Genomic DNA, 10,907 nt, shown 5'->3' with positions numbered 1-10,907 from the left:
CCTGCATCTGCCTTTGCAATGCTAAGATCAAAGGCACAGAACACCAAGCCTGACTTACAGTCTCAGCATTAGTGATTTGGGTAGCTGCTGATTTTCCTGAGCTAGAAATCTTTGTCATCTTTGTTTTGTGTCTTTCTTGTCTACTTCAAATTGGCCATATGAGTTTCCATGTCTGCTGCTGTACGAGTGCAGTCTGTTCCAGAAGCTTCTGTCACACAGGCCTCTGCTAGGGTTTCCATCACTCCAAGCCTCTCCATGGAAAGTCTTCACTCCCTCCTTTCCCTGGAAATCAGGTTTTCTATATAACCTTGCTCACGTGTCAGAGACTTTGTCAAAGTGTTCTGACCCCACATGGGGTGAGTTGGTTGCCAGTGTTCTATACTCTAACAGCTTTAGCACTGATGACATCGAGTGATAATTTGACCTTTTCCTTGATGTATAAGGAGGGCTGTTTTAGTTACTTTCCTGTTGCTATAACAAAATGCTATAACCAAGGCAGATTATTAAAGAAAGTTTTTAATTTGGGAGCTCATGGTTCCAGATGGTTAGAGTCTGTGAACATCAGGGCAGGGAGCATAGCAGCAGGCAGTCAGGTGTGCTGCTGGTAGCAGTAGCTGAGAGCTTATATTTGGTCCACAAGCACCAGGTAGAAGGAAGGAGAGCTAACTGGGAATGGCATGGGCTTTTGAAACTTCCAGACTTGCCTGGAGTACCATACCGTCTCCATCCAAGCCATACCTCAATCCTTCCCAGACAGTTCTACTACCTGCTGACAAAACATTCAAATATATGAACCTCTGGAGACCATTCTTTTTTGTTTGTTTGTTGTTTTGTCTGAATAGACTTGACTCGTGTGTGTGTGTGTGTGTGTGTGTGTGTGTTTGCCACATGTGTGTGGCAGTACCCTTGGAGGTCAGAAGAGAGTATTGGACACCTGGAGTTGAAGTTACATGTGATTGTGAGTTGCCTGATGTGGGTGCTGGGAACAGAACGCAGGGTTTACTTCTCAAGCCAGGCCTAACATAGCTCTATCTCTTGCCCTGTTTTTATAATGTTCAGATGCAGAAATGGAAAAATACCAGTACACAAAGGAAGAAGAATGTAATTGGAGATGCTAGTTTCCAGCAGGATTAGTGGTACCATTTTGGCATATCTGGGCCCTGACTATTTTTACTAACTTATTTATTTTTAATTTTCATCCACTTACTTGAGACAGACATTAACTCTACAGTTCAGGCTGGCTTCCATCTCAGCTCCCCTGCTTCAGTTTCTTAAGTATTGCAGGTATGTACCTCCCTCTACCTGACTCGGCTTTGATTACTCATTGAGTCATTCCTTCTTTGGTAGTGGGGCTTAAGTCAGGACTTTGCACACAGCAGGTGGAAATTGTACCATCTGAGCTGCATCTTTTAGTCCTTTGACCACTTTAAATGAAAACAAAGTCAGAATGAGTTCATCCTTTTTTTTGTTGTTGTTGTTTTTGGAGACAGGGTTTCTCTGTATAGCCCTGGCTGTCCTGGAACTCACTCTGTAGTCCAAGCTGGCCTCGAACTCAGAAATCTGCCTGCCTCTGCCTCCCGAGTGCTGGGATTAAAGGCATGTGCCACCATGCCAGGCTCATCCTTGATTTTAAAAGATTTCTTTATTGTTTATGTGTGCATGAGCATAAGTAAGACATACAGAGGGAGGAGGAGGGAGAGAGACAAGGAGAGAGGAGAAGAGGGAGAAAGGAGAGAGCAGTGAGAGCACGTGCTGGTGTGCACGAAGCTTAGAGGACAGCTTTTCAGGAGTCAGTTCTCTCCTTTCACCTCTTTTTTCTCTACACTGTATAAGTGAGCTTCTATCAGTGTTCCCGCCCACAATCTTGACACAGGAGTTCGGGATGACAGATTTTAGGTACCTCATCTGGCTTGTCCTGTAGATTTTAGGGATTGGCATAAGGAATCAGGCTTGGTAACAAGTGCCTTTACTCACAGACATCTTTCTGGCCCTTCATCACTATTTTTAATAATTTCATTTTATGTTACGTTAAATAGTCTTAGAATATTTTTGCATTTTAATTATAGTTCATTAATTAATTGGTAGTCTTGGGACTAGAAGGTGACAGCAAAGTGTAAACTCCAGTTGAGTAAGTTTCATCTAAAGTTACAATATAAGTGAAAAGAGAGGTTTATTAAAAATGTCACAGGGTAAATCGAGACTTCTAAGGTATAGGAGAGAGGAAGATAGGGGGACCTATTGTATTGTAGTGAGCAGCATCAGCAGTGGGAAGTCCTGGTAAAAATTGAATTACTCCTCCTCCTCTTCTTCTTCTTCTTCTTCTTCTTCTTCTTCTTCTTCTTCTTCTTCTTCTTCTTCTTCTTCTTTTTGAGACATGGTATCTCTGTGTAGCCCTGGCTGTCCTGGAACTCACTTTGTAGACCAGGCTGGCCTTGAACTCAGAAATCCGCCTGCCTCTGCCTCCCGAGTGCTGGGATTAAAGGCGTGGGGCACCACTGCCCGGCTATGACATATCTTTTGAATGAGCTCTTTTCAGTCTAGCATTCTGTTTAAACTCAGTGCAATGTATTTCTTTCTTTTTTTTTTTTTCCTTGCCTCAAGTTTATTTGTAAAATCAGCATAGGACAGTTGTCATCTGCAAATAATGTGTGGGTAGATGTGTCACAGCAGTCCATCTGTCTTCACACTGGCAGGAGCCTTTTCTATGGGGCCTTCACAGGGGCCTGGGCTCCTTTGGGAGCCTGAACTGGAACTGAAGCCTGGGCCTTAGCTGGAGCTTTGGCCTCTGCCTTGTTTTGAACCTTGGGCTTTGGTTGGCAGAGCCTACGCCCCTTGGCCATGTTTCTTCGAATCTGCTTCCTAAGCTTGGGGTGAGCGATGAAAGCCAGATGGCTGTGGCTGGGGCCCTTTGGCATCTTGGGCTTGATGGCCTGAGGTTTCACAAGGGCCTTGATGACCTCTGGGCATGCACTCACTGCCTTTGCATTGTTGGCCTGCATCTTCTTCAGGCCTTTCTTGTTGTGCTTCTTGGCAAAGCGCATGCTCCTCAGGAACTTGGGGTCAACCCCCTTAAGAGATTCATATCTTTGTGACTGGGGTTTCTTGATGCCATTTCTGTGCTATTTGTGGAACTGGTGGTGTGTGGTGTGGCTCTTGGACTTGGCCATGTCTACACAGTAACCCGTGGCTCCCACAGTGCCTGGGACTGGAAGTGAAAGAGAAAGGCCTGCAGTGCAACACAGGAAACGGGGCAATGTATTTCCCTTAAGATGTCTCCTTAGGGATGGGGGTACAGCTCAGCAGAGGGGCACTGGACTAACAGAGACAAGGCCTAGGATTCAGTCCCCTAGTACCAGTACCACCACAGGACAAGTGCTTATTACTCCATACGGTGTAAATCAAATACTCAGCATATACTGTTTGTTTTGTAGCAGATTTCCCTAATTCCGGGAGAGAGGAGAATGAAGCCACTCATTCAGTCTTAAGATCAGAGGTAAGGACAATTAAAGACAGTTGTCACACTTCACGTTTCCTCTTCTGAAACCATGAAAGTTATTGAAACTTCCAGTATTTTTAAATGTACTGTCTGACTCTGACCTTTCCTGTTCCTCAGGGTTTCATTTGGATCTGTCTTTTACAAATCCCCCTAAGTGAGGAATGCATGTGTGGTTGCCATGGCTGGCTCCTTTGTAGTCTCATTTCCACTTCTATCTATTGGAAATAGGAAAACTGCCAGATGTAGAAATAGTTCTGGTAAAATTTGTCATTAATATTGCCCGGACATGTGTTACATTGAAGTACATTTATTTGCTTGTATTTATTATCTGTTTTGTTTAGCTTTGCTTTTTGAGCTAAGGTTTCTCATGTGGCTCAGCCTGGCCTTGGAACAGGTGATTCTCTTGCCTTAGCCTCCTGAGTTCTGGGATAACAGGTTTGTCTTAGTCACTGTTCTATTGCTGTGAAGAGACAGCATGGCCAAGGTAACTCTTATGAAAGAAAGCATTTAATTGGGGGTTTGCTTAAAGTTTCAGAGGGTGAGTCCATTATCATGGTGGGATCATGAAAAGCAGTTGAGAGCTATAACCTGATCTACGGGCAGAGAGAGAGAGAGAGAGAGAGAGGAAGGACTGGGCATGGGATTTTGAAACCTCAAAGCCTCAGTGACACACTTCCTTCAACAAGGCCACACTTCTAATCCTTTCAAACAGTGCCTTTCTGTGGTGGCTGAGCTTTTAACTATGAGCTTATGAGGGGTATTCTTATTCAGACTACCACAAGACCAGAACTATTATACCTAGCTAGTGGCACATTTAAATATAATATGAAAAATGGAATTCTGTTCAATCTAGAGTTTTACATTTCCTAAGGTTAGAATAATAATATAATATTTGGAGCAAAGAAGTTAATATATGAATAAGAAGCTAACTTTACTGTTTTGTTCAATATAAGTCAATGTGTAGTTGTCACTATTTCTGGACATTATACTTAAAAGCTTGGAAAAGTTCAGAGGAAAACCCTAAAGAAATTAAAAGGATTTCAGAGTGGGAACTATTGTAAAAGACTATCAGAGCTCAACAATTTAGCCTTGGGATAAGAACAGTAAGAGAACACTTAGTGTTTTAGCAAGTGATGTTCTTAGAGAACTGTGGTAAGCATGATTTTCTCAATTCTGAGTCTATAAAAAGAAAACACCCAATCTCGATGCTAAGACAGTATTTCCTATCAAGCCTTGTTGAACTCTGGCCTAGAATATCAAGGTGAGATTGTGGAATTTTAAAATAGAGGAGGGACTTGTAAGAGAGGGACTTTAGCACTGAGCCTGTAGAAGATAGCATTGTGGTAGCATTTTGAGGCCTTAGCATAGGCACTTGATAAGGGACACGAGTGTGGTGCTGACAGTGCGTTCTTAGTAAGAATGAGCTAAAAATCATTGAGGAGGCCCTCATTGGTACAGACCCACCCAGAAAAGTTAAGAGCGTGTGCATGCTGATGTAACTTGCCAGTGTATATTTTGGAGGAAGTAGGAAAGATTAACCTACTTGAATGATGTCTGCTGTATACAGAATCTGAGAAAGGAAATAGAACTCTTATGTCCTTCTGTGGATCTTAGTCCCTTTAATGGTCTTTATGGTTGTATCGTCTATAGCAAGTATGGTTTTAGAGGCTAGAAATATTTATTTGGAGGAGACATATTCACCCCCTGTAAGCCTCTTCCTCCTTCGATGCTACCGAAACACCAGCAGAAGACAAGGGCTCTGTTGCTGTGGTGCTGTAAATGGCAGTTCTAGCCGCACATGCACATGTCTGTATATGCCCCCATATGCCTACCTCAGGCTTGTGCTCTAGTCTCGCTCTAGCACCTTATGCCACCTTGTACTCAAGACTCACTGATGTACAAGGATAAAGTGATGGCAACAGGTTTTAGTCTAGGCGAAAGGCAATGTGTTTCCAGGGCATTAGATTTGCCTATGCCTAGTTAACCCAATTCCTTATGGTTCTTTTTTATTTTTTTCTTGTTTTGTGTGTTCAAGTCAGATGTGTCTGTGCCACATGTATGGAGGCCTGAGGCCAACCTCAGTTATCGGTTCTTGCCTTCCATCTTGTTTGGGCTGGGTCTCAGGGTTTGTTGCTTCATATGTCAGGCTACCTGGCACACAGGCTCCCAGGGATTCTCCTGAATCCACCCTGCATCTAAAAGTAGGAATAGTGGGATTATACACATGCCTGGCTTTATGCGTGTTCTGGAGTTCTGAGCTCTGGTCCTCACACTGTGCAACAAGCATTTTACCCACTGATCCACCTCCCTAGCTCTGTTTTTTTTAGAGACAGGGTCCTGCTATGTGACATTGGCTAGACTTTTATGAGCCCTAATTGGGAGTCTAATTGCAAATGACACAAATTTACCTAACTAACTTACCTTTTCCTCTTTTTGCCAAAAAATAGTTATATTACATTTGTTGTTTATATCTAGTAGACTCTTTTAGGTTTTTTTATATTATCATTTTTCAGAAGTGTGAATAAATTGATAGTAAAGAACTTGTTTTTTTGTTTGTTTTGTTTTTGAGACAGAGTCTTTCTTCATAGTCTAGCTGTTCTTGGACAGGCAGGATGACTAGACTGACCTTGATCTCTCAGAGATTCACCTGCCTCTGCTTCCCAGTGCTGGGATTAAAGGCAAGTGCCACTATGCCTGGCATAAGGTCATTTAAAAAAGGCTTTTAGTGGCATTGGTATTGGGGAACTTTCTATCATCTTAGAAAACTGCTCAGTTATCCTCATATTCCTATTAGAAGTTTTATTACTTTATAAATACAGCAAACCCTGATTTTCATGTGTATAGGTAAATATTTTGCTTACATATATGTAATAGTCTGATCTCAGAGTCTTTCAAAATCAGGATCAAAGGAAATGAAAGAAAACCACTTAATTCACAGAGGGCCTTTGTGGACACAAAGGTTTTACTGAATGTGTATGAGGGATTAAAACAGTCTTTAAATTCTTTGTCATTAACAACAGTTTTACAGGGTTTGATAGGAACAGAACAAAACAAAAACAACAATAACAACAAAAAGACTAACTAATGTTTAATGTTCTTTGCACTGGGAACCAAGTCTGGGACTCTACTGTCACCTCCGCAGCCTCACCTCTGCTTTTCCCGATTTCATAAAACCAGAACTTTTGGGAATTTTGCCAGCTTCTGAGTTTGTTGAAGAGAAAATAGAGCTAGAATTGGGATTTTAATTTAAAGGTTTATATTTAAAGCCAGAATTCTGTCTGAGATCTTTGATATTTTACATTATTTTTGTGGAATGTTTTTCATGATGCATGCATGTAATGATTGCTAACATGCTTGACTTGAAATATTCCTGTTGAAAATACTTTTTCTTTGCTTCTAGAATGAAAGGCTTAAAAAGCTTTACACTGATCTAGAGGAAAAGCACGAAGCATCAGAACTCCAAATTAAGCAGCAATCTTCGAGTTACCGAAGTCAGTTACAACAGAAAGAGGCAAGAGCTGATTTTCGTTATTTCATGGTTATTTATTTAGGTTGATGAAAGTACTAAAATATTAAATTTATTAAGATTGGGGCAGCATTCCTATTAATTTTATTTTTATAAGCTAATGTTTGGAAAGATTAAATTTTAGCTTTTAAAGAGTCTTAACATTTTAATGATCTAGTGCTTATAAGTTTTAATATTTATGAAATATAATTTAATGTCTGGTTTTTTAGGTTTTAAAAACATTTACTTAATTTAAATTAAATTAAGTTGTTTTGCAGTGCTGGGAATTGAACCTAGGACCTTGAATATGGTAGGTGTTTTTTTTTTTTTTTTTCTGTCTTTCTTTATTTTTTTTTCCAGACAGGGTTTCTCTGTATAGCCCTGGCTGTCCTGGAACTCACTCTGTAGACCACGCTGGCCTTGAACTCAGAAATCCCCCTGCCTCTGCCTCCCGAGTGCTGGGATTAAAGGGGTGCACCACCACACCCTGCTGATATGGTAGATAATTTTTAAGTTGGATTTTAGTGTGATCATTGCCAAAACATTTTCCTTTGTAAAATACATTTTGACTATACATGTTAATATTCTTTGTATTGGCACATATGTGATTTTTCACATAAAACTATACTAAATGTTTTACAGTTGAATTTTTCGTATTTCTATTTTCTTTTACTTTAATGAAAATGGTTGTTTTGGTGTTTTAATTTTTCTTGGAAGTCTTAATAATAGATAATAAATAGATACTAAGTAATTTAAGCAATGTTATGCTGAATCCTGTTGTTAAATTTTCTTTTATGTTTAATACTTAAGTAGAGTCCAATGAATACTTATATTAAGTTGAGCCATTTCTCATTTTATTATCCAGATCATTTTGGATACTCTTTAACTTGGTGGCTAACTATTCATTTATACCATAGTCATATTTAGGTTTTTAAAATTTAAATAAGGATTGGGACTGTAGCTCAGTAGTTATAGAAGAGTGCATGTCTGGTGTGTGAGAGGCCCCATGTTCAGTTCCCAGCACCATAAAACTAAAAAAAAAACTTAGGGGAATTGGTTTGTAGTTCTTGATATGTTTAGTGATATGCTAAAGTAGAGTAAAAGTATGCTACATTTAAGAGAAAAATAAACAGCTTGTTTTCTATCTTATTTGGATAATTGATAATTATCAATTGATAATTGATAATTTTATATAAAATAAATAATAGAAAGAAAACAAATATCAAAAGTAGAGATTAAGTTCAAATGAAGGTTTTATGCATTTTTTTTACAGTACGAGGTTTGGACACAGAACCTTGCACATGTTCAAGTCCTTTACAACTAAGTTATTCCTAGTTCTCTTCTTAAAATTATTTTAAAGGCAGAATCTCATGTAGCCTAGTCTATCCTCAAACTTGCTGTGTAGCTGAGGATAGCCTTTAATTTCCGAGCCTTCTCCTGCCTCAGTCTTCCAAAGTGCTGGGTTTGTAGCATGCACTGCTGTGTACTGGGGGTTAAACTCAAACTCTACCAACTGAGCTATGCCACCAACTCTTTTTTTGCATGTGGGATGGATGGGGTGGCAGCATGGTTTATGTCTGTGTATGTGCTGTAGGGCTGGGATGGCTTTCTTTCTTTCTTTCTTTCTTTCTTTTTTTCTTTCTTTCTTTCTTTCTTTCTTTCTTTCTTTCCTTCTTTCTTTCTTTCTTTCTTCCTTCCTTTCTTTGATAGTCTTGCTAGGAACACTGTCTACCCCAGTACTTATTATATAGCCCAGATGTATTCAAATCTATAGCAATCCTCCTGCCTCAGCCCCCTGACTATTGAGGTTATAGATTTATGCCACCACACATAGTTTTAGCTGATACTGCCTGCCTTCAGTTAAAATTCAGCTCAAGAATTCAGATTTTTTCTATTGTTATCTCTGTAAATAGGGTCAGAGTTTCATTGCCCGCCCCGTCTTGGTCAGTGTTAAAGCTAGGGCCTCTTTTAATGCATGTCTTTTTTTCTAAGATTCGTGGGCTAATAACCATAGGCTGACTGTGTTATCTTATCTAAAAAGATTGGATTAAAAAATAAATCAAAGCATTCTTTGAGTCCTATTGTAGAGACCACCAAAGTTAGTGCTGATTCATGGCAATTTAAAGCCTAAATCCAGCCATGTTGTAAATTACCTAACTTATCTGTGAATTCCTAGCAGGATAGTTCCATGAAAGCTTTGAATGTATAAGTCACACAGCTTGTTTTATTTCATGTCTTATGATCATAAACAGAGTTCTGAGAACTCACACTATGAAGATAGCAAACTCACTTCCACTGAGAAATTCATTGCTTTAGTTAACATATGAGAGAAATCCTAACTTCGTGCTATTTGGTACATTATCTACACTTTATGGGCATTATATTTGTTTTTCAAATAACAGTCTTACAATTCAGGTAATATGGAAGATCTGAGTTCACTTAGTTGAATACTATTATTAGGTCATCATTATGCCTTTAAAAAGAAGAGTTATTTATTTATTTATTTATTTATTTAATGTATGTGAGTACACTGTCGCTGTACAGATGGTTGTGAGCCTTCATGTGGTTGTTGGGAATTGAATTTTAGGACCTCTACCCACTCTGGTCGGCCCTGCTCGCCCCAGTCAACTCTACTCGCTCAGTCCCTGCTCACTCTGGCCCAAAGATTTTATTTATTATTATACATAAGTATACTGTAGCTGACTTCAGATGCACCAGAAGAAAGCATCAGATCTCATTACGGGTGTTTGTGAGCCACCATGTGGTTGCTGGGATTTGAACTCAGGACCTTCGGAAGGGCAGTCAGTGCTCTCACCCACTGAGCCATCTCGCCAGCCCATCCTTATGCCTTTTAACATTAGGATTTATAAAAAGGTCAATAAGCATTTTAAAAATACTTCCTCTAAAACATGGATTATACATCTATAGGAAGAAATCAACCACCTTAAAGCAAGGCAGCTCGCACTACAGGATGAACTGCTCAGACTGCAGTCAGCTGCTCAGTCAGCCCACTCAGGATCTGGCAGCACACCAGCAGCCAGTGCACCATCTTCATTCAGCTATGGGATCAGTCATCGTGGGTCAGCCTTCCATGACGACGACATGGACTTTGGTGATGTGATCTCATCACAACAAGAAATAAACAGATTATCAAATGAAGTTTCAAGACTTGAATCTGAACTTGGACATTGGAGACATATTGCTCAGGTTGGTAAAATTTGGATGAATCTGTGAAAACTATGAGTAAGTAAAAATGCTGGTATTATTGTGGGAGAGCGTCTGTACTAGAAATAATTCTTTTTTTTTTTTGAAATAATTCTTGATTAGACAAATAGAGAAGCTATATTTGTTTTCTAATACAGCATTCAACTTTTAAAGTGATTTTGGTCAAGTCCCCTTTCTCTTTCATCCTTAGTTTTCTCTTCTGTATGATGTGTGGAAAAATTTCAGATAGATAGATAGATAGATAGATAGATAGATAGATAGATCAAATTTAGAGAGATTGATAGATTGGTTGATCTACTTAAAAAGTTTTGAACCCAGACATGTATTTATGGAAGTTTTCAGTAGACAATAGACATTTGGATTTAACATCCTTGATATGGGGGGGAAATATAGCATGCAAATATATTTAATAATTAGAAAATCCAAAATATTTACATCTTCTTGTGAATGTATATTTTTAATCAAGTTATAAAAAGGAAAAATCATCTCAATTAAAATTGTTTGCTTACTTTGTGTTGGACTTCCGTGATACTTAAAACGTTAGCTAGGGTTGTCTGTCCATCTTTTCTTTCTGAAGCCAGTGTTTTTAAACTTTATACATAAAGAATCACCTGAAGCATTGATAATGGCATGGATTTCCTGTGTGTGTGTAGACTTCAATTTAGTATCAATTTTAGGGTC

The 10,907-nt window shown here is 39.2% G+C and overlaps 1 protein-coding gene and 1 pseudogene across 2 annotated transcripts in view; one reads left to right on the top strand and one right to left on the bottom strand.

The window, feature by feature from the left end:
• The window catches only part of Trip11 (thyroid hormone receptor interactor 11), a 68,888-nt gene that overhangs the window by 3,539 nt on the left and 54,442 nt on the right, over positions 1-10,907 (top strand). Inside the window, exons 2-4 of one of the 2 annotated variants that reach the window (XM_021178679.1) lie at positions 3,432-3,493; positions 6,897-7,007; positions 9,930-10,208. In XM_021178679.1, coding sequence (XP_021034338.1) covers positions 3,432-3,493; positions 6,897-7,007; positions 9,930-10,208 — 452 coding nt within the window. The remainder of the gene's footprint in view (positions 1-3,431; positions 3,494-6,896; positions 7,008-9,929; positions 10,209-10,907) is intronic. The other variant, XM_021178681.2, reaches the window with a different exon arrangement.
• LOC110306664 lies at positions 2,703-3,367 on the bottom strand (annotated as a pseudogene).

This window comes from Mus caroli, chromosome 12, assembly GCF_900094665.2.
Source record: "Mus caroli chromosome 12, CAROLI_EIJ_v1.1, whole genome shotgun sequence".
NCBI lineage: Eukaryota > Metazoa > Chordata > Mammalia > Rodentia > Muridae > Mus > Mus caroli.
This window is presented reverse-complemented; position numbering and strand designations above follow the sequence as displayed.